Consider the following 22,923-nt stretch of genomic DNA (forward strand, 5'->3'; position numbering starts at 1 on the left):
GAGCATGCTAATTAAGCTGCTTTGACTCCTTGTATTTTGCTCTTTCAGTATCCCAACACTTCTGGTAGGAATCTTATTAATAGTTGGTGAACGTAACAGCGATAGCATTGACTCTGCCTTTTTTTATGGAAAACATCAGGTATGAACATTTCTGTCCCCATCTCTTCTTACTTCTGCCTTGTCTAATACGTTATTGAGAAACTGTTCTCTGGTTGCTTCTTATGTAAGTAGCTTTCAGTCAAAGTATAGGTTATCATAACAACAGTATCATTATAGAAGATCAGCTTGTAGATTGACATAAAATGTATATCTCTAATGGACCATTAGAAAAACTTGTTTAAACAAAGACCTTCATGTTTAGACAGCTGTGACCTAAGAAAAAGAGGGACTAGGCTACCCCCCCCATCTAAAATTTTTACCATCCAATAGCTAATTAATGTCTTTTGGCCTTTAGTAGATAAGATCTGCATTACATGTGTAGCAGTAACTCCTCGCTGTATGGAAGACTTCTCTGCTCAATCAAGGGTTGAAAGTTCCTGAGCCTGAACTGCAGTTTTTACCAATAAATAGTTCCTCTTAACAAAGGATGTGAAGTGCACTAGAGTAGATATGTGTTGGTTTCTCTTTGCCTTTCTTATGGATTAAGAGGCTCAAGATTATTCATAGCACTTTCACAAGTACTGAAATAGCCTCACAGCAGACTCTGGGTACGGGTGGCAGATGATTAGAAGGAAAGGATAATTAATGGGGTGTTCCCCATTGGAGAAAGTATGGAAAACAGAGCTGTGCCAGAGGGTGACAAGAGCACATTCCTCTTTAGAATTAAAAGGTACATAAACAGGGCTTAGAATGGAGCACTAATGGCCCTGAAGAGAGAGAAAGTGATGATGCAAGAACCTTTTTGGATTTCATAGAAAATATTTTGGAAAATATTATATTTATGTAAAATATGTCCTCATCATTAAAAAGAAAAAAAAATCAGAAAAAGGAGCTAGGTTACTCAGGCTGAGAAAGTTGATTAGTCTATTGTACTGAGCACTCTTTCAATGCTACAAGAGCAGTAAATATAGAAAACTGTCTCTATTCAGATGTATTGATTAGAATATTTAGAAAAGTACTGAAGTTAGAAAGACACATATATGCAAGTATTTTCCTTTATCTTAGATGTATTTTCTTTGCTCTCTTAACAGATAATTACCACAGCAGTGATCCTGTTTATTAGCATATTGATGTCGGGTATCTCACTTATGTGCATGAACAGAAACAGACAAGAATCAAATTATGAGATACTGAACCCATATTCACCTCGTAGCCAAGCAGAGGAGGCTGAAGTGGAAGGGAGTGAGGGGAATCAGGTATCAGCTGCAGTGCCTCAACCTTCTGCAGGATCTTCTGCACATCTGTCTGCAGAAAGAGGTAGAGAAAGTGAATGTGTAACACGCTAATGGCTTGGGATACAACAGAATTCTGTTCTGAATTTATTTCTGACCTGGGAAGAACTGTTGTTTACAACTTGAAGTGCTATTCTAGGATGGAAGAAAATCTAGATATAGCTGTCCAAGAATTTAGGTTTATGTTTCTAAGGGAAGTTTGAGGGTTATCACTGTATGGGTGGGGGAAGTGGCTGTGAAAAAAAGTGTATGCATATGTTTTTATGAAAGTAGTGGTGCTGTGATAAGCATGTGATAAATACAGTCCAACAGGCATCTTAGGTTGTTTGCCTGCCAAACTGTCTCTTTCAAAATGAATTATACACCTGCAACATTGCTACTCAATGTGTTTCTAATCCTGCTTGTTTGTGTTTAGCCTCTTGATCATTTACCTTATGTTTTTCCCTATAGTTAAAAGTACTTGTATTGCTTCCATGGTGGTAGTGGTATGTTAAATATTTCTATATATAAATAGTGTGACCCATATGGCCTCTCTGCAGATTGGAAGAGTTATGACTGCTTTTTCCTTTGAAGTTATTTGTGAGCATGATAGTTACAGCTTTATAGTATATATTGTTACACTTAGAAAATAAATTATAGTAGTGAAGGAAACTAACCATCCTGTTACTATATATGCTTAACAGGTTGTTGTTCTTGTCAAACAACAAATGGTGAATTATCCTGTGCTGGAGAGAGCAAAGCAGTGTCAAATGCAGTTGAAAGCAAGATTCTTCCAATTGAGGCAGGTAATACAAAAGTGTATCCCTGTTTAATACTCTGAACTATTCCACAGCATTTGTGTGTGTTGTTCTCACAAAGAAACAATTTGGGCTGTTGTTTTCTCAGCTCTACATGGATAACTTCTATTTCATATTAAATTCAAGTCTTGGGCAGTATGTCAATGATTTTTTTTCCTCTTTTGCTCTTTGACAGTTACTGGTAATCTTTCGTTGCTCAAGACAAACAGCTTTTGTTTACCGCTTTTGTTTACCATTTTAACACTTCCTTCTGGGCATTCAAACTTTACCTCACTATCGTTCTCTCGTTTGGGCAGTGAGAAATTGAATGTGTGTGTCCCCCCCCCCCCTCAATTTAGCAGTTTTTGACTTAAACACACTTTTTACAATCTCAAATTCACATCTTTGGTCTTCTAAAAAGGCCTTTGAAGCTCATATTTTAATCATGAGGAGCAAGCTCATACTGCAGACTAGATAGAAAGACCATGTTGCTGTATTGTCCATGTTTAGGGAAGAGAGAAGTGACTGAAGGCCTTAAGAGCCACTGGAACAGTAAAATAGATTAAAGAGACTGTCCAGCACCTGATGGAAAATTCTGCATGTTCAGCCCATTCTCATCTTCCGTCACTTTCAATAGCCAAAGCTATCTGCAGTGCAACCTTTCTTTTTTCCTATTTTCTTCTTGTTGTTTTTGCATCCTTAACAAGAAAGTTTGTTTTCATATGCACTGTTTGGATGCAGTATAACTTTTAACAAAACTGAATTATTTCCCACTGAAACATGCTTAGGCATATATCTCACAAAATGCTAACTTTATATCTTTTATACTTATTCTCAGCTATTTTTTCTGTAAAGTAATTCAGACAAGCCTCATAAGAATGCCTTCAAATGGAAGACAAGTTTAATTTTCTTATCCTAAAAGATAAGATACTGTTTATCTCGAGTATGATCAAGTGGGAATATTTCTGTCTACTAAGTGAACACTTCAAAACTACAAATGAGTGAAACCAAATTTTAATGGATACACTTGTATAGCTTTAGCTGCAATAATTACTAATCCTTCTGCTATCTCATTGCACTGCTATGACAAGCATCTAGTGCAAATTTTTAGGTATTTTCTTGCCAGGAAGTTTTTTACTGCCATCTACTGGAAGACACTCAGAATTCCTTTAAGTTGTCTAACCAGAAGAAAAGCAACCGTTCTCTGTGTATTTGGCTTTTTGATTGGCAGAAATGTGACAACATTCTGATATACCATTTTAAAAATGCAATAGCAGAACTGATATAAATAGGAGAAGGTTGATTGTCTGATCTAGAGCTCAGCAAGGCTGAGATACAGAATAAAAAATCTAGAGTTGATAGTATATTTGAAATATATATTCCAAAAATTAATTCTAGGTTTAAAAACTCACTCAGAGAAGTTGCTAGTTTTTCATTATTTCTAGTRATGATTTCTAAATGTTAATCACAACTTAAGTTTTGCATTAAACCTTTCAAAGAGGACTTCTGTTGCAAAAAGATTCTTATTTATTTATTTATTTATTTAGGAGCAACTGTTTCATTTGAGAATAGATGTCTGAACAGGTTATTGACAAAGCTAATATTAAAATTTTTGCCTTAAACTTCATAACTTCAGTACAGATACTTACAAAGTAATCCCAGTAACATTAATACATTAACAAGTTTGCTCATGGGGTTAGAGATAAGCCATACTTGCTAAGTTAGAAGCCTAATGAAAATTTCTGGTTTGTTTTTCAGCTGATCAGTGTGTGAGTCAGTGCAGTGCTCAAACTTGCATATTGGCACAGGAAGAACAACTTCTACAGACTGGAGACAAACAGCTGGCCAGACACGTATTGCTGTGTTTACTTCTCGTTGTTGGCCTGTTTGCTGTAAATATTTTTCTCCTGCTGTTGATTAACTCATTGATGTGGAATGGTTTTGAGGACAACTATATAGACAGTCCAGTAAAAATCTCCCAATTCCTCATTTTTGTGGCMATACATTAAATAAATTAGAGGCTTTATTTTGGTCCCTTATTGGAAGGGGGACATTGTAAGATTAATTTTGCTGTGCTGTGTAAAGTTGATGATGATGATGATAGTGAGCAAACCACGCTGGAGAACACTGAAGGAGAAGAAAAAATGGAGTTATATCTTTAGCAAATTAATTCATCACTACTGCCCCTCTTTCCATTTTTCTTAAGAGCTAGTCTTCTTCCCTAGCCAATAATCAATTTAAAAATGTAAAGTGAATTCTACTTCTAAAGAAGGCTATATAAAAATGGCTTCATCTAATCACACTGAGATTTGGAATTGCATTTCTTTCACAGATGCTTTAGGAATTGAAGATAATATAAGAATTTATTTAAAATAGAAAAATACAGTTTTGTTACTTATAGTGGTGGTTTGGCAGTGATTGTCTGGTTTTTTTTTTTTTTAGTGGGTGACAATAAGAGGGAGAATATTTTTACTTGTAAATGGAAAAATACTGTGCACAAATATATCGTACTGCAATGCAGGAAAGTGTGGCACAACAGCTACTGCTGTTATGTTTCAGGACTTACTAACTTAGTAAAAGTTTTTCCTGTAACAAATATGTCATGCTAATATATACGTATTTTACATCTTTACTGTAATGAGGTGCCCCACCTTTTAGACTCTAATTTTAGTTGTAGCTGAATGATTACTTAGATACTAGGAAATGAAACCAATTATATTACAAAATTTACCTTTACACACAAATGGGCTAACTTTGGAGGTTTTTTCTTTTATCAGGCATCTAAAATAGCTAAAGTAGTGTGTGCTTCAGCTTAACACAATCTTAACTATGTAGAAAATGTGTAGAAAGCACTGGTCTCAGCTAAACAGGCCTAAAGACAATATTGGTCCAGACAGATTTGCAGTATTTATCTGTTTTAGGTTGACTACCTAAGTATGCTTAGGACAAGTTCCATATATAAACATGTAAAAGGGCAGGACCTCTACAATGATGTTTTCCTCTTTTCGTTGCTTTTATTTAAAATCAAACACACTCCTTTTGTTATAGCTATTGAGCCTAACTAAAATGATGTTTTAAGATGTTTATTCCCTCTTATTTGTCTTTATTTGAATAATTTGTTACATAAAGACAGTGAAAATTGAGCAAGAGTCTATTACCACGTGAGGAGTAAGAAAGTGTTCTTGCTTTTGAGAAGCAATTCTGATTTGTGGTGTTTTGTTTTGTTTTTCAACAGAATCTTTCCAGTTGCTTATGGTGGCTGTTCAACCAAGAACCTGGAAGGCTCTATGTGGAGTTGCAATTCTTTTGTGCAGTGTTTAATTTTGGCCAGGTACTTATCAATGTTTATTCTGACACTGACTTTGTTAGTGGGTGCTGCAGCATGTGTTGTAACAGGCAATATAAGTTGAAGTCCTCAAAGAGTGCTGATATAGCAGCTCCTCATGGTTTTTTGCATGTTTTTCTGAACTTCTTCTTTTGCCTTGATAGTTTTCTTATCATGACACGGTTGTTTTAAGTGCATTTGGGATGAACACTTGCAAGGCACAAAGGACAACTGAGTGCCAAATGCTTGTAGAAACTGAGTAGGATTTTAGCATACCCATACCAGAAAGTTGCACCAGTGTAACTTCTGTGAAATTACACCACTATAACTAAATGGGTGCAAGAAGACTATGAGGATATTTTGTCTGTAAGACTTTAAATTATTACCTTTTTAGTTTTAGTTACTGCTCTATTAACTAATGCCTGAGAATTAGATGTATAAATGTTCCTAATCTATTTCAGTGTAAAATGACACAGATTAGCTTTGTTATCTCTGAGGGTGAGAAAGGCAAGGCAGTCTTAGTGTAAATATAGGAGGAGTATTTTGCAGATGCACAGACAAGTGTGCCAACAAGATGCAGTGCAGTATCCGGTAATCATACTAGCCTTGCTCCAAAGGCAGTGCAGAAAAAGGAATTAATTGGAGAGTATTATAGCATGTATAATTACAATCAGTCTGTTCTTCTCTTGACATTAATAAGGAGAGATTTAAATAACCGGTTATGTAAGGATCCTGACGTTTTGAATATCAGATGGGATGTCACAGCAGTAGATTTACTGAACTCTGTTTCTTGGAGAGTTTCTTTAACAGAATGTTATGTATTAATCTTTTTAAGGCTCAAATGAAAAATCAAACCAGCAACAAAATACGTTTCTAGTGGTGTCCAGAGAAGAAGGATACTTTTTGCATATGTATTTTGGCAGAGGAAGGGCTTTTTTTCTTTACTTACACACGCACACGCACGCACACACACACAGACACACTCTTTTGGCAATGAATTGTTAGCATTTTATTCTGCTCTTTACAGACTAAAACAGAAGTATTTTCTTAATGTTGCTATTTCTGTGTTCTTCCTCCAGGGCTTTATTTCCTTTGGTATTTTTGGCTTAGATAAGCATTTAATCATTCTGCCTTTCAAGCGAAGGTAAATAGAATCTTTATACATATTCCTAGAAAATTAATTATTAATATCTATCATTTGAAAAGGATTTTGAATGTTCACTGCCACCTCAGTTTTTATTCGCTTTGCTATCTTTTTTCATTTTCAAAATTTTTGTCCTCTCTTAGCTGTGGAGAGCTAATTGCAGTTCACTGTGTGTGAGTGTGTATCACTGTCCTAATGGCACTCCCATAGACAAAATTCCCACAGGATCCCCATAGACAAAATCTGTGTTATCTAATGATTGTGCAACATGTGATTAGATCAGTGAGAGTGATGGGTCTTCAGAAATAATTTCAGCTAATAAATAAAACCTTAGATATGAATGCTGAACCAAATTCTATTATCGCTGTTTTAATGTCCCGTATTCATGACTTAATGGAGGTTCTTTGTGTGGATGGAGACTTTTATTGGTACCTCAGTGTAAAGGCATGAAGTTGTACAAAGTCATCTTTGACTTACAGCTGGCTGGCTGTGGTGTGAATCCAGCAGCTAGAGTGGGCTCCCAGCTACTTTCTGTCTTTCCTTCTGCTTAAGCCTAGAATAAAACCCCTGAGTGTTCATAGGCAATAATATATTAGGAAGATTGTATTTAAATGAGTGCCATTTGTTGATTTACTGTTTTTTTATTGTTCTCTTTATTGTTTTTAAGACTTGAATTTCTCTGGGGAGGTAGAGAAGCAGCAGGGCATACAGATCCCTCTCTTCCTGAGGAAATCAGGATGACCTGTCAGCAGTTTGTTCGATATCACAGAGATCACTGTGTCAGAAGCATTGTCAGAGGCAGAAGGTAAGGTTTCCTCTTGTGCATACCAGCTGTTACAAGGGTCATAGCTCGCCTTTTGGAATAATGAAATGTGGTTTAAGGTTTCTGTGGATGATTCCTGTTGTGGCAAAGTTTTTCAAATATCAGAGTGAGGATTAAGAATTTAGCAATAACATTTAGAGAAATGTTTCCAGTCTCAAACTGAAGCCTTGGAGTTCAAATTACCACATTTTCCCATCTAGGTTTTATACAAGTAATCAGAAGTTTCATAGCTTATCATTAAAATATGGCCTCAGTTTTTGCATTTAGCTGGAGTTTAGGAAACAAAAACTTTCTGAAGAAATGCATGTGACAATGGCTATTTTAGTTCTCACTCTAATAGAGTGTGTGTCTATGAAGTTTTGTCAGATTTGACTTAATCTTCCCTTTAAGAACAATTCTCTATGTTTGAAATATTCCAGTGTTTTGGAATGTTTTCTTTTTAGTTTCCATTTGTTTTATTTTGGGATTAAGAAGATGTCAGTATTTATACGAAAGAATTTTTGCTAACTAGTAGCCTTTGCAGGAGGCAAAAGCTTTTGGGCATGTTGCTGCAACTGAAGTCTGTGTGTTCTCAGAGGCCACTCAGTATGTGAGGTTATAGTGGTTTTAGGACCTCTACTCCTTCTGAGTTCATACAATTTCTTTTGCTCATTCCTCTCATGGGTTGTAATCCTCAATTTGTGAGCTCACCAAAGCTTTCAGACACAAATTATGATACCCAAACTGAGAATTATGTATTCAAGTATGTGTAGGTAGATGAGAAGAGGAGAAATGCAGACAAAAGCAGCGGGAGCAAGATGATAAAGAAAAGATTCTTCCTGTTTTCAAATATTTACTATATGAAGTTGAGACATGAAGAATTGTCCTAATAAGGCACTTCCACTTTTCTTGTGTTGTCAGCTTTTAAGTAGGACTTTTTTTTTTCTTTTTAATGGTCGGATAATCTGAATCCACTTTCCAGAACATGTTGTTGGCAGTATTGGCTATTTTCGACCATGATTTCATTCAGTCTTCCCAGAAGTCAGTTAATGTTGTATAAAAAATAAAAAGTAAGTTATCCATGCTTTTAAGAAAGATGAACTATGGCAGTTCAAGGACTTGCTTCTTTCATGCCCAGACAGAAAAGATATACCAGAAAATGTTTGTTTTGAAATAGGACAGGTTTTACATCTGTGGTTTCCTGTGCTCCCACTACTGTTGTGGTTTCTTGGGCTTTTGGCTATTTGCTTGGTTGTTGGTCTTTTTGTTTTGTTTTTTTTAATCCTATATCATCTGAGAATACATCCAAATCTGACATTTGTTGCTCCATTTTTTAATGTTATGTTTGTGCAAAACTAGTTTCATGTCTTATTTCCCCCTTACAAGTTAAAAGAAAGCATGTATTTTCTTATTTTAAATATACATCTACCTTGATCCTAATCTTCTTTGATTTAAACATACTGTAACTGAGACCTTGTGATCATGGCTTTTATTTATTTTTTGTTTCTCTGCTAATAGACGTTAACACTTGCTCTAAATTCCTGCTGTTTTAACTTAAAAAATAGAGAAAGAAGTTCATTGTTTTTTGCTGTCTTGTGTAGCTGTTAATCATCTTCAGAAACCCTGCGCTTGGGTTCCATAGAACAGATTTTAGATAACCAGAAACATTCATTGCTGCAGGTAAACTTCCAAATGATATCTTTACTGCTACTAGCTAGATGTTAGTGGTATTGCCTCATAAATATGTAAAAGGAAATTAGTTTAATCTTGTTGTAAATGTTTTTATTTTTATTCTTAGTACTGCCTCTGTGGTAAATATTTAACCAGATATGCAAGTTTAAATGATTTTTATTTGCAATATATATATAAGCAGTTATTGTCTGTTTAAAGCTGGAGAGAAATTACAAAATGGCATTAAAGTGCAGCTTCAGTTGCTGATGCTGCAGGCAGACTGCACTCAAATCAGATATTTTGCTGCAGAGTTGGTCATACTAATGAGTACATGGGAAGTAAGTATCCAATAGATAGAATTACACTGTGTATGTTTGTAGAAAAATTGCTATTTACGTTCATTGTAGCTTATTTGCACAGGCCTAAAATAACTTTGTATGTAAATTTTGCTTTTCATTGAAGTGTCTGTAGGAAAAGGTAGTGAACATTGGCATGTCCCTAACATGCAAAGCTTACAAGTTCTCTTCTAACATACTCTTAACTATCATGATGTCTTTCCTTGTTTCCTGCTATTTTTCCTTGCCTTTCCCCATCGTGCAGTGGTGGTACCAGATTTACAGAACATGTGGGTGAATCATTCCTTTGACATACAGGTGTAGTGCAAAGATCTCCACTGGCATCTTCTTTGGCTGTGACCTGGTAAACTGGCTCATGCGAGTTGGCCTTGCCTCTGACCGTGGTGAAGCTGTGATGTATGGAGACAGACTGGTGAAAGGAGGTGTCGTGCAGCATATCACAAATGAATTTGAATTTCGGGATGAATACTTGTATTACCGCTTTATTCAAAAGAGATCTGCTACAGTTGAGAGCCATTGACCTGGGCACCTACACAGAGGACAGGCAGTTAAGGGTGAACACAGCCGTCTCCTCGGCCTTCACCATTGAAACTGAAAGTATTTCTTTCTCAGGGCCCTCAGAGAATTGTGTGATTCTCTCTTGTAAAGCATAAGAAATGTAGTTCTACTTGTGTCTATTCTGAAGAAAATAGTAGCAAGTGGTATTATTAGAGAGCATTCAAAGCAGAATGCAACTAGAACAAAACACAATGCTCCATGTTTAGAGGTTTTTTTTTTCCATTTTGAGTGTAACAAATAGTAAAATGATATATGTCATTGTCGTATTACAGACATACTATAATAGCAAATTTAGTGACTGGTGCCACAATGAAAAAAACATGAATGTTGGGAATATTTTATGTTCTTGTATGTTTTCAATATTTATTTAGTGTGATGAAATCTTGATCCCTATTTAAGGTCAGACTTCCCACTGACTTGAATTCTTCCATCATACCCACACTCTTACTACTTTGTAGCTTTGTCCAACACCAGGAACTTTTCTCAGCTGTTTACGCCTCAGATCAGGCAGTTTATTTCTCTCTTAAAGATAAAATCCTCCATTCGTAATGGCATAATTGTTGTGAAGAGGATTATGATGTCAGAGGATTAAAGCTGAGAAAGTCTTGAAAACATGTAAAACTAAAATCCCCAATTAGGAAAGAATATACTGGAGTTTAGTGTAAACAATTGGTTTTGAAATTTTGCCTTTTGGTGGTAGTAACAGCTCTGTAGAGAGTAGATTTTGCCTTCTGAAATTAGCCTCTCCATTTTAATCCAGAAGTGCCAGTCTCAGAGAAGTTATGGAAGTCCTGGATACCTGCACAAGTCAAGACCAAAAATTTTATCAAATCATAGAACCTTTTAAATGTAGTGCAATGACTTTTAAATCCATTCTATAAAGAATCCTAACTGAACATTTGGATTAGGTTTTAAAATAGCTAAAGTTCTTAAAATTCTAGTATTGGTTGCCTAATAAAGCTTTCTCATAAACCTCAGGTATCTTCACATGATGTTTAAATAGTTGCTCTAATGTCATTCAGATTCCTGTGCACTGAAAGTAGAATCTGAGAATCCGTGCATCTCCTACAGTATTTTGAAATGGTTAGAGATAAACTGTAGTATCTGATAGCTATTACTGCTGCCCTTTTAGAATTGCAAGAACAGCATTTATTTGTCTACATAAACTTTTTAATAGGTAGAGTGAGGGAAAGGAACAAAAAAAAATTTCTTCACTCATCTGGAATAGCCAAACTTATGAATAACTTCTTTCACCCTTTTTAAATGTCTTTTCATTTTTTAATACATGGATTTTATTGCCTTTACCTATGAGTCTGCTTTGTATTAAGAATTAAAAGTAGTTTTAATAGCACAAACTACTGTTCAAGAAACAGTCTTTTTATGGTAGCTATAACTCCATGCAAGACTTAAACTGGGAAAAGAGTTCCTTTTACTATCAAAGTCAGTCTTATTGCACATCTGCAGGGTGCACAGAAACATAACAGTATCCTACTGCATACATATGCTATTATACAAAGTGGCATATTTTATGTACTTCCAACAACAAAGTGATTGACATTTGCATCAAGCTCTGGCTTATAAACCACAAAGGAAAACAATAGCATATTTCTGTTACAACTGCTGAAGACAAGTACATCAATTATTTTGGAATAATTAGATATACATGGATTAAGAGTAGAAGCTGTGAGTATGTCTGGCTTCTAAAAACTGTAACTTCTTAATAAATCTGTTGTTATTTGATTTCAGAGTTCTGAGCTTTGGTGTGATGTGAGGTATGGGAGAGCTGCGTGTGCATGTCAAATATTACAAGAAATGTGGTTTTCTGTTAAATTTGTTAAAGTTGCTCTTAGATTTTAAATTTGGTATTTCTTAAATCCACCCTTGATGATTTTTAAGTAGGCAGAGGACAAGAGGACATTAACAAGTGTTAATGAGTATTAACACAGAGATAACAGTTCTCTTCTAGCAGCCTGCCTGCTACTGATACCAGTGAGGAGCTAATTCAGATCTCTAGGAATGTTTCACATTGTCTACTTACCAAATATTTTTAATTTGGAAAATTCTTTGAATGTTCAAGAAGTTGCTCTTAACTCAGTTTTCCAGTCCTAGGTATAGTCACCATTCTTGCACTCTATTCTCTCTCCTTTTCATCATAGAGTCCTGCCCTTGCTTTCCTTTTGATAATCTAATATTCCCTAGATTTGAACAATGTATATCTGTTTTTAAGAAAGAAATTACTCAAAATGTCTGTTTGTGGAGGTTCCTTGTTACAAATCTAATGAAGAGAACACCTTTAATTAAGTCACACTAAATTCTGCATAACATTGTGACTGCTGATATCCACACCATTAATCCAATTAGAGTCTATGATGGTTAATAAGTTGACTAAAGAAACTATGAATCAAATACAGAATAATTTAATCCTATTTCTAAATCACTAGGTTCTCTGGAAGCTAAGAGTAGGCTTTGAATGATATTAGGAAGTTATTTAACCCTTAAAACATCTGATTGATAAATATTTGCTTCCAACAGTGAGCATCAGAAAGTGTTGAAGTAGTTGATGATTTTATGTATGTCAATTTGATGTATGAATTTTTGGTGATTAGAAATAGCTTTGCTTTAAAGATGGGGTCAGTGATGTCATGAGTTCTTTCATTTTAAAGATTGGTAGGTTTGGGTTAAATCTCAGTTAACTTGTAAGTTATGATTCAATGAAAACATCCACTGAGCATGTAAATCCAGGGGTCTCTACAATGAAAAACGTGAGCTCTTTTTTTCTAGCAGTAATCTCAAAATAATTGTGATAATGGAGAGGGGTGGATATGAAAATTTTAGAGTGTTTTCTAAGTAGCATTTTTAGTACATTTTTTGAGTAATGATCCTTCATAAAGCTCTAGTTCTTTTAAAATAAACTGAAAGATATTTTCCTAAATTAAAAACAGACAAAGACTGCCCTCTAGAGGACATTCTGATTTTTAATGTATGCTCGTGGGAAGGAGGGTTATTTTTTCCTGCTGGTCTCATTGTCATTTTGTATTTTGCACTGTATGTGTTCTAGAAGTATGAAATCCCAGGGAGCAGGGTAGCAAAATATCCTGTACTTTGTTGCCCATCACTTCATCGATCTCTAGACATCACATTGTTTTTAGTCAGTACCCTGTAGACCAATATATAAAAGATAGCACAGAAACTAGAATAGTTAGACTGCATCTGCCTATGTTACAACCTGACCTATATGCTTAGCCTGACACTCTGGTTAATTGCCATGCTGTGATTAAGTGGCAGTGCTGTGATTAAAGGCCTGCTGCACCACCTTCAGTACTCTCATTCCTATATAACTTCCCCATATTTGCATTGTGGCATGAACGTGTAATCTGATTTTGCTAAACTACCTGTAAACTTGACTCATATCTTGGTCTCGAGTTTTATCTAGCATTTATTTTGGTCCTTGTGTGGGACAGCTGATGATCCAAAATGGGACAAGGATACAAATGATTGTCAGATACAAACATCCATGAGGCAAACGAGTAAAATACCACATTTTATTAAATATATCTTCCAGTTGATGAGTGTCCACTGTCCTATTGAACTTCTAAGAAATTTTGTTGGCAGCACAGGCACAAAAGGTTCACAGTTGACTTAAGCCTACTTTTGCAGAAGATCTGACTTGCTACAGCCACTTGATACACAGATCAGTAAAACTAGATCACTGGAACTATAAAGTTCAAGGATCTTTACTGATCCGTTAGTTTCTTGCTATGGATCTGAACATAATATCCCAAATTAACCTCTACTTTCTCTGTAGGATCAGGAAGAATAAATTCTGGCAAGCTCATTTTCTCATTCATTTAGCAGCATTCTACAAAGTTAATTGCACATGTATTTCTTTTGCATTTTTTCTTCTCAGTGGGGATATAGAACAATTTATAAAATGAGAAAACTGGATTTTTGTATCCACATCTTTAGCATCTGAAATCATTCTAGAAACTGACTAAATTTCAGCTTATTTTATGTATATAAGAACACAAAAATACAAAAGGGCAAGCTATTGAAATTATCAGTTGTTAACAAAGTTGGTTGAGGACTTTTTTTCTGAGCAAACACTGGATACTTGGTTTCATTAAGTTAAAGGAAAACTTAAAAAAAAAAAAAAGAAAAGAAAAAGAAAAAGAAAAACCAGCTCAGAGTCCTAGATATCAAAGACAACAAGACAAAAGATATCTGCAATACTTAATTCTATTAACATTATATGCATATGAAGAACCGTTGCACTATTTATCCTGCTAGATCATGCAGTAAAGTCACAGATTGATCGCTACTTCTATACACAATCAGGAAGGAATAATTCCTGGCAAGAAAAAGTTGTGTTAAATCAACTCCTTGACTAGCAATTTTGGCAAGATAAGATATGATTAAAAGGGTGCATATGAAGTGGAAAATTTAGAAGTCCTTTTAAGTTTCATGCTGAATATATGTATGCTTTATATCCCTATGTACTCTGACCTCTTCCTTTCTAGCTGCCTGATTTAAAAAATGTAACACTTCAAGAAACATTTCAAAACAATCCAGTGTGATATATTGCAGAATTAATTTAACAATAATCATATTGTATGTAAAAAAATTATTTTTCAGATTAAGGGTGGGCAAAATAGGGAGATAGGGAAGTGAAAAGCTAACTGTGGTTAACTTGCAGGACATTTCAATTGCTGAATTTCATGTAATCAGATTTTAGAACAAATTATTGTACAATTGTAACTGATTTGGTTTTAATATACCTTGGACTCTTACACTCAGTTTGCATTACTCAGTTTGCATTAAAGGAGTAGAGGTTCACATATGAAACATATTTTAAAGGGCTTTATCAAACAGTTAGAAATTGATCTTGCTTGACTTGCATATCACTTTCCTTTTTATTCAGTGCAAGTTCCATATTTTAGGAAGTCATCCAGTGTTGCCATTTTAATTCAGACAATGTGAAATTCTCCTACGGTGATAATCTTTATAATAAAAGCTATGTAAGCGTATAACTAGAAGGGAGTTGTCCAAATCAGAGTTGGGGTTCTTCATCCAACAAAGGGATTCTAATAGGCAATCTACTGTACAGGTAAGTCAGTCAAGTAACTTGGTTTCTAACTGCCTCTCAGCTTTTTAGCAAATGGATCTCTGCTGACAGCTGTATGCCACTCACAGACAAAGCTATTCCCTAGCTCTGAAGAACCTTTTTAGCATTGCTTCATACTCTTTGGCCCAAATATGAATCCACATCTCTAAAACTGTCCACAGTAATTGGTATATTGAAAATAAGATGTAATCTATATATCCACTTAATTAGAAGAGGTAATCATAAAACAGAATTATACTGCATTCAAATAGTAGCTTTATGTATATACTTTGAGTTCTTCTTCTACACACTGTGAAAACAGGTTAACAGCTTGATTAATGTCAAGACATCTGTTTTGCAGGATTGATTCCATTTCACTGATTTTCTGTTTCTCCAACTTCCGCATCTGTGCCAGCATCTTTTTACCTTTTTCCTGCAAAAAGCAAAGTCCATATTTCACTAAAAGCTCTACAGAGCTATGTAGGGTTCACCCTAACGAAACTGTTTTAAAGTCATTATTTAACCTCTTAATTGTTTCCAGGGTACAAGCTGTTATTGGTAGAAGACAGCACCATGGCAGATTTTCTTGGATCAGTGCTTCTTTTCTAACATCTAACACTTACTTCATCTCCCTACAATATTATAAACTCCTTGTCTGATGACCTGACAGGAAAAAAAACTAAATGCTGCTCCAGGTATTTATGCTAGCAAAACTTCAGTGGGCTGATGTCCGTTTCATAGAATGTGTATCTGTGTCTCTTCTCAGTTCAAAAGCTTGTTTAGTCTTGGATAAGAGCTCTCAAATAGGAGAGAGACTACTGTTTAAGAGTAAGCAACCGTCTCCCTGTCTGTCCACTGATCTTTGCTTCTAAGTTTCATTTTTTAGTGTCTTTCTACATGTGGAAGTTTCTCAGTGTAAACTGTTTATTGCCACATTGTTTTGGTTACTTCAGAGTAATGTTTAAATGTTTCAGACAGTTACATACTGCCACTTCCATGTTGCCATCTATGTCAGCAAAATTAGGTTCCCCATAACTATCCACTGTGTTACTGAGCTATATATATACTACTACTGTGCTGCAAACGTTTCTAAATTCTACCTGATGTTAGCGCTTGGTACTTCTTGGTGCTGCCACTATCTTAAGAGGATGTACTAGTGACAGTATCACCATGACTGTCAGTGAGAAGCTAATTTTGTGGATGGGAAAGCAAACACTAGCACTGGGGGAAGAAGGAGGGAAAGGGGGGGGAAAAAACAGAAGCAAAAGGCAGAAAAAAGAGTCTACTCAATATACTACTAGAAGGAACTGCCTTTATGACAGAAGTTGAAGGTTGCATGGATGATAGGGACAAAGCAACTAATCGCACCAAGGAAAGCTATTTCTAAAAGGAAAAAAAAAGGGGGTCTGATTAGCCTTTTAATTTTCAGTGAGACTAACACTGACCTCAGAAGTGACATCCCATAATATCCAACATCCTCACTAGGATTAGTTAAAATCTGGTGAAAAAATGTCATTACATGAAATCAGTAGTATTTAACCTGAAGCACTCAGGGAAACTAAGTAAAAGACAAATATAAGGTTCATTCTTCTCATAAGCTGGTCTGACATCACATAGAGTACTTGAATAAGTCTGTTGATACCAAGCACGGCTAAAAGGCATGACATCCTTACTGCCCTAGAGCAGGGTGCTGATGAGTTTTAAGTACTCTTATCAGGAGCTGTACTTCTCCACTGTCTGACTAGTGCAGGAGAGTATGTGTGGCCTGCTTCTCTGCAAGATGACCAGGACAGATATTTGCCTCGAGACTAAGCCTGGAGGTACAGCAAAGCATTAGTTGCAATTTTTCCGCATTTCTGAAACATATGCCTGCCAGATGCCAAGAATATTGGCCTCTGATGCACTACAATGTTCTTCATCATCCATCAAAGGGCATTAAATGGCATCACATTAACAAAATGTGAGCAAGGAGCTTATATAAACCACCTGCTTGCATTGAAATCTAATTTAATCAACATACCTTGGTAGTTTCCATAACTACAGCAGCACTTTCATGTTTTTTGTATAGCTCATGTCTTCGATCTGGCTTAGTCTGAAAACGTGGTTGCTTCTTAACTGGATCATCATGACCAAATGTAGGGGAGCTAGTTTTAAATAACGGTGTAATATTGGGCACAAAAATGAAAGGCTTAAATACAGACCTAGAAAGAGAAAATAGAACAGATATCCTTTACTGATACAGTTTTATTAGAATTGCCAAGTCAGCAGATTGCTGTATTTTTTTCTTTTTCCCATTCTATTTTTTTTTCCTCTCATGGAAGAAGTCTTAAAAAAAAAAAAAAAAATCTCCAAACCCATTTTTAATTCAGTTTCACTAAGTAGGTTACATTAGTAATGTATGCAATGAGCCCCTCAAGATTTTATGCATTTTGTTCCCCCTACTTTTTGACTTTGTAAATGTTTTTCAGCAAAAATAACAAAAGAAATATAATTAGACAAAATTACACTGCTTTTCATTCAGATATTTGCAATTTTTTGTATTAATGACTTGCTGCTACATCACCTCTCAGGGTCTGGAGTTCCTGTAAAGAAGTGAATACAAGGCAGACTAGGGTCCTGAGGCAATACAGAGACCATACTTCCAGTTGTCATAAATCCACCTTCCATATTAATGCCACTCTCTTTGTCACGAAGAATTTCCATCATTATTTCAGAAGTAATAGAGCCTATTTAAGATACAAAACAATTATTTACAAACAGCAGTATTCATTCTATCAACTAAAGGGCAAGTTCTCTACAACTGGCTGCTTTTTCCTTTACAAGGCAATACTAATTTTAGTTTGTCCATGTTGGCAAAAAAAAAAAGTCATCCCATCAGCATACCTTAAGATGTAACACACTTAAAAATATTATTTTTGTCTTCCCCAAAGTATTTATTTCAAAGAGTAGCTGATAACGAGCTATAAAATTTATGATTCAAAAGTACTAAAAAAAGGGGGGGGGGGAGGTTTTCCAGAGAGTCAGTAACTTTTCAGATGAAAATTAATAGCTTGGATTAAAGGCTGAAGTCCTTAGGTTTCAAGATTACAACTGAAATGATCTGCTAGAGAGTAACATGTTTTTATACCCAGAATCAACAATAGTACATCCATTTTTAAAGAAGTCTCGATCAACCACCTATGTGAGGTGTAGCACCAAATGTCCTTATGAAAACAGCTCGCTCTTTTGGATGAGGTGAAACGGAGCCCTGGCCATATGTCCCTGCAGCTAATGTTCAATGCTGTTGCTGCTCACATATGCTGCAGAAGCTTAAATAGTGGCATTATATCCCTACACAATCCAATATTCTAACAGGCAGCTCCTACAGTAGTTTTCTTTTAAGATTCGGTGTACCAATTGAGTATGTGCTAGTAGCAGACAAAAGTTTGTTCATTCACTGTTTTGGCGCGGGTTTTTTTTGTTTTTTATTTTACTAGAAGATATCATCTACTACTTAATCTTACAGTGGTTCTCTCAGTGAAGTTCTAGCTGCATAAAGATTCTTATTTTAAACTGCCTTGCTATTTTCTCTTAACTATTAATAATAATTAGACTGGTGCTAAGGCAGATGTCTCCAATTTTTCTTATATGCAATGCAAATTGCCTGTAAACAAGGCATGAGGCAGTACATTTAAACAAGGGAATGCTCTTCTCTAAAGTATTACCATAGTTGCCTGGGAAAGTCAAAGAATTCAACAAATCGGCAAACTAGCTGAATCAAAGAAATTAAAAGCAGCAACAGTTAGTTTGTTGGCTGCAAGCTGGCAACCTGTCCTGCAGAAAAGAAGGTATTACATATTTTTGACCTAGACTTTTTCACTATTTTGTATTCTCAAAATCAATTGCTTATTTTTGAATGTAAATAATGTTTATCTAAAAATGGTCTCCACAAGGTGAAGACAATCTAGAAAAAAATGTAATGCCACTGAATGAAAAAGCTGGGAAGGGCAGAATAAGAAAACAGTGATTTTAACATTGCTCTAAACCAAATAGCTTTTACTTAGGGCACCTATTTAAAATAAATCTAAACAAACCGAAGCCATGTGAGGCTGATCACATGCACACCTAGTGCAATTTTATAATGGCTCTGGTAAATGCCTGAAAATGGGGATTTAGAATGAAAACACTGATAGAACCTTAGCATTGTTATAGTACAGGTAAATACAGGTATTATGAAAATGCTTTCAGTATTCAGAACCTGCAATTCCCCAAATGAATGCAGGATTTACATGATCACTAGAGCAGGACAGCAAAAGGTAATTCATTCCCACACATTAACTAAATGCTAAAACTGGTCTGATAGAGCTCAGTGAAATAAGTAAAAACACAGGGGTGCAATTTTATTTTGGTTCAGATTAATTATTTCAAATGAGCAAGTGAATACAGATGCAATTTTGAGTTGCAGCAAAAAGCTGCCAGGTGGAAGCAGTTAGAAGAGAAGTAATAGCTTCTCTCTATTGAAGTCTGAAAAGAGAGTGTGATGTGGATAAGTTAGCGATTAGCAGTGCCTGCTTAGAGTACAGAAAATTCCTTTATTCTGCTCTCAGAGTGTGTTTTATTAGAGTATACAAGGTTAGGGTAACAGTTATAATGAAACCACAAAGATTTAAAAAACAATCTCCTACACAAGCCAAAAAATAAACAAAAAATGTGTGCGAACATGTGCCATTGTCTTAGGCTTGTAATGAATAGGACCAGACTAAAGTGGTAAATAAGATTCTGTTAGTGGCTGCAAACTATTGAGAGTCTGGTTTAGCCATTGTTTTTTCTTAGAGATACAGTAATAATGTATAGCCCATGAAAGTGTTCAAGAGCTAGGTCTTATGGGCCATTTAACAGTGTGGCCATAATGTGACCTCTAAGTGTCATTACTGTAGCTGTATGTGTTTGATAGTTGACCTATATTTTATTTTCTCTACCCCAAACTGGCAAAAATGGATGAAAGACTTTAAAGTTCATCAGTTCACCTTTAAACAAAAAGTTGTTCTAGTAAGTTCTCCTGTTTCACCAAATCATATGAATGATGACCCCACAGCAGATGTTTAATTGTTTATGATTTAAATTAATGTAACTTACTAAACACTTCATATTTCCTACAAAAACAAACAAACAAAACAAGAATGATACCTTTGTGTTTGTTCAAAAGTTTATAGCCTTCACAGTATCGGCCTCTGGATGTAGTCATTCTGGCAGTATTTACATAAGAATATGTGGCAGCAAAATCAAATTCCTTTTCCCCATCCCACCAGCCCTTGCTTTTGGCGTATTCCCTCAGTTCTGGATGTTCTCTGTCAATCTTGGTTGTGATGGAGAGCTGATTGGAAATATTCCGTACACCACCTGTTTTTAAGGTAAGGAAAAAAATTGGTTTTATATATCAAATGCTTTTTCCTGGCACTTTCTTTATATTTAGCTTATTAGCTTACTGAAGCAGATGATGCATTTAGGAGTTTCCTACAAAATTTGTGCAATCCTGTGGTTTATTTTTGGCCCTCTCCCTTTCTCTCTGGCTGCTTGCATCTTCAGATCAAAATTCACTGCTGCCTCAGCTCTGAATCATTTACTTTCATTGCCGCCATCGTTTTTCATGTTCAGTCCTGATCATTCCCATCTCTACATGCTTCCCCGTAGACTGTCCAAAGACCTAGCTTGTTCTTCTGAGTCTAGCGGAAGAATCAGCTGCTAATATCTTCAGGGCCCAACCACACCGATCCTGGCAGTATTCCCCAACCAACTGTATTTGAATGCCACCATCCTTAAAATTGCCCATACTGCTGCTATTCTCATGCTGACCGTGCTGCTGTCCTCCTTTTCCAAGTGTAGAAGTGGTCACCTCTGACTCTCAGAAGGCCCCTCTGGGTGTCTCAGCTCCTCTGTGAGACCCCTGCCCTGTCTATGCTGAGGGCCTAGTAAACAACTTCTGCTGTTCTTGTATGTACATGTGTACATATGTGGAGGCTATTTTGATGCCTTAATTAAATGGTAAATGAAAAGTAGGGAATTGTTAATTGTCAGTGCACTGGAAATATTTAAAATCCTGACAAAGAGATCCATACCTTCTACTTTTTCTGCTGCCCAGTATTTTCCTGATGTCTCCAGTACCCACGCCTCCTTTCTGTCAGCTATTAGAAAACTGTTATGGTATGTAAAAGCCATATGGCTCTCCATACAGTTTCCTCCCTGTCCATATTTTTCTAGCAAATCAACTATGACAGTAAGGGCCTTTTCAGCTGTGTCCGCTCTCTCAAGTCCAAGCCTAAAACAAAAGGAAGATATTACCTTTGGAATTAAATGCTTTGAATATAACTATTCAGCATGAATATTCAAGTTGAGTGGCATGTTCTTTCTGTGTGTATCTGCTGCCTAAGTGATCTGGGGAGAGACAGGAGTAAGTCATTTAAAGTGGGTCCAGTGACTGTATGTCCTTAGTGTGGGAGAAAACCAAACAGAAATACAGAAAGCCAGAYAGAGGGCTCCTAGGAAATGCCTCAGTGAGTAGTGGTCCAGGGGGAAAGACAGTACCAAGAAGACCTGACCGACTACTTACTGTAGGTTCCTGAGGGTTATCTTGGCACCCAGTAAGACAGGCAAAAGCAGCTGTCCATATTACTGATATGGGGACACACGGCTAGGACTGAAACTGAAAGTATGTGTGTGAGATGGGGGAAATGGGAAATGAAAACAGACTCTAGAGAAAGGCCCAAAGCCCAGTCCCTCAAGTCCAGCCGTGCTCCTTTTGAGTCCCGTTTCAGTTTAGTAGAAACTTTGTAGGGAGAAAAATGTTTGATGATTTCCTTGGTAGATTCTATTCTAGTGCCTGATGCCTCTCAAAGGTTCCCAGCTGCTGGCAGAGAGAAGTAACCTCCCTGCCATGCCAAGAAATACCTATTTTTMACCATGGCTAGAACAGCAGATGAGACAAACACGCACAGAAAGCACATAAAACTCAAATGCAGTTTGAGTTTGTGGGTTTTTTTAGAGTATACAAGGTTAGGGTAACAGTTATATGCAAATGCAGAGTGCAGAAACTCAAAATGAATGTTTTAAAATTAAATTCTGAATCCAGTACTGTTTACCAAAACGGTCTGCGCAAACCTTACGAGATCCATGCCCAGAAGAGCTTCATCGTCACCGATTTCCTCTCTTCCCCACACCGCTTCGTTCCCAATGCAAACGCCGTGTTCGTTAGCGCCCATTTCGGCCCCCCAGAGCCAGGCCGGGCGGCTCAGCACGACGGCGTAGGTTTTTTCCACTTGCTCCACCTGGATGTAGGTGCACTGCAATCGAGCACAGCAGGGCATGGGTTAGCTTGCGCCTCCTCCTTCTGGAGGGCATGTTCCACTGATTCATTTAACGACTCCAGGGTACTGAAATTAGACCCTAATACCGCAAACACAGAGCAGGGTAGGCCAGCGACAAAGATTCAATAAAGATAAACAGAAAATGGTGTGGACAATGTAAAGGTTCGCTGCTCCTTGCGGACAGCAGGTCACCCCGCCGGACAGGGACTGCGCTGTGGGCGGCTAAGGGCAGAGCGGCGGGTACCCGCGATTCCTCGGCGCCCCCGCGGGTCTCCCCGCACAAGGGAGCGGGGCCGGGCCGGGCCTGTTCCCGTCCCCCCCCCGCCCGGGGCCGCCCCTGCCCCCACGGCCTCACCTGCAGCGGGGCGCCGGGCGGGTGCGCGGCGGCCGGGAGGCAGAGCACCTCCTGCACCTCCTCCGCTGGCCGGTCCGAGTTCTTGCCGAAGACGACGCGGGCCC

The 22,923-nt window shown here is 36.8% G+C and overlaps 3 protein-coding genes across 9 annotated transcripts in view; 2 read left to right on the forward strand and 1 right to left on the reverse strand.

Moving 5' to 3' along the window:
* Positions 1 to 11,768, forward strand: part of GPR155 (G protein-coupled receptor 155) — a 38,038-nt gene extending 26,270 nt beyond the window's left edge. For 3 of the 6 annotated variants that reach the window (XM_026075030.1, XM_026075040.1, XM_026075022.1), the window contains exons 9-16: positions 49 to 139; positions 1,191 to 1,416; positions 2,075 to 2,176; positions 3,926 to 4,059; positions 5,403 to 5,498; positions 6,572 to 6,636; positions 7,304 to 7,441; positions 9,763 to 11,768. In XM_026075030.1, coding sequence (XP_025930815.1) covers positions 49 to 139; positions 1,191 to 1,416; positions 2,075 to 2,176; positions 3,926 to 4,059; positions 5,403 to 5,498; positions 6,572 to 6,636; positions 7,304 to 7,441; positions 9,763 to 9,985 — 1,075 coding nt within the window. In that variant the 3' untranslated portion in view covers positions 9,986 to 11,768. Of the gene's footprint in view, positions 1 to 48; positions 140 to 1,190; positions 1,417 to 2,074; positions 2,177 to 3,925; positions 4,060 to 5,402; positions 5,499 to 6,571; positions 6,637 to 7,303; positions 7,442 to 9,039; positions 9,119 to 9,709 lie in introns of all 6 variants that reach the window. The other 3 variants (XR_003255066.1, XM_026075050.1, XM_026075057.1) reach the window with 3 other exon arrangements.
* CIR1 (corepressor interacting with RBPJ, 1) overlaps positions 7,423 to 22,923 on the forward strand; it is a 41,486-nt gene continuing 25,985 nt past the window's right edge. Inside the window, exons 1-2 of one of the 2 annotated variants that reach the window (XM_026075070.1) lie at positions 11,564 to 11,570; positions 18,949 to 18,951. The gene's annotated coding sequence lies outside the window, so the exon portion shown is untranslated. Of the gene's footprint in view, positions 7,442 to 11,563; positions 11,571 to 18,948; positions 18,952 to 22,923 lie in introns of those variants that run through there. The other variant, XM_026075079.1, reaches the window with a different exon arrangement.
* Positions 13,539 to 22,917, reverse strand: SCRN3 (secernin 3). Its single transcript, XM_026075128.1, has 7 exons — positions 22,820 to 22,917; positions 22,259 to 22,440; positions 21,220 to 21,419; positions 20,291 to 20,503; positions 17,688 to 17,850; positions 17,145 to 17,325; positions 13,539 to 15,557 (listed from the first exon to the last, which is right to left on the reverse strand). Exons 2-7 carry the CDS (start codon positions 22,357 to 22,359, stop codon positions 15,402 to 15,404), a joined length of 1,014 nt encoding a protein of 337 aa, XP_025930913.1. The 5' UTR covers positions 22,360 to 22,440; positions 22,820 to 22,917; the 3' UTR covers positions 13,539 to 15,401.

Source organism: Apteryx rowi, unplaced genomic scaffold (genome assembly GCF_003343035.1).
Source record: "Apteryx rowi isolate R43461 unplaced genomic scaffold, aptRow1 scaffold_110, whole genome shotgun sequence".
Classification (NCBI taxonomy): Eukaryota; Metazoa; Chordata; class Aves; order Apterygiformes; family Apterygidae; genus Apteryx; species Apteryx rowi.

Coding starts and splice junctions, on each gene's coding strand:
- SCRN3 (XM_026075128.1), bottom strand. CDS start 22,359: ATGGGCGCTAACGAACACGGCGTTTGCATTGGGAACGAAGCGGTGTGG. Junction 21,420..22,258: donor CTGGGCATGGATCTCGTAAG/GTTTGCGCAGAC, acceptor CTTTTGTTTTAG/GCTTGGACTTGAGAGAGCGG. Junction 20,504..21,219: donor GGCAGCAGAAAAAGTAGAAG/GTATGGATCTCT, acceptor CCTTAAAAACAG/GTGGTGTACGGAATATTTCC.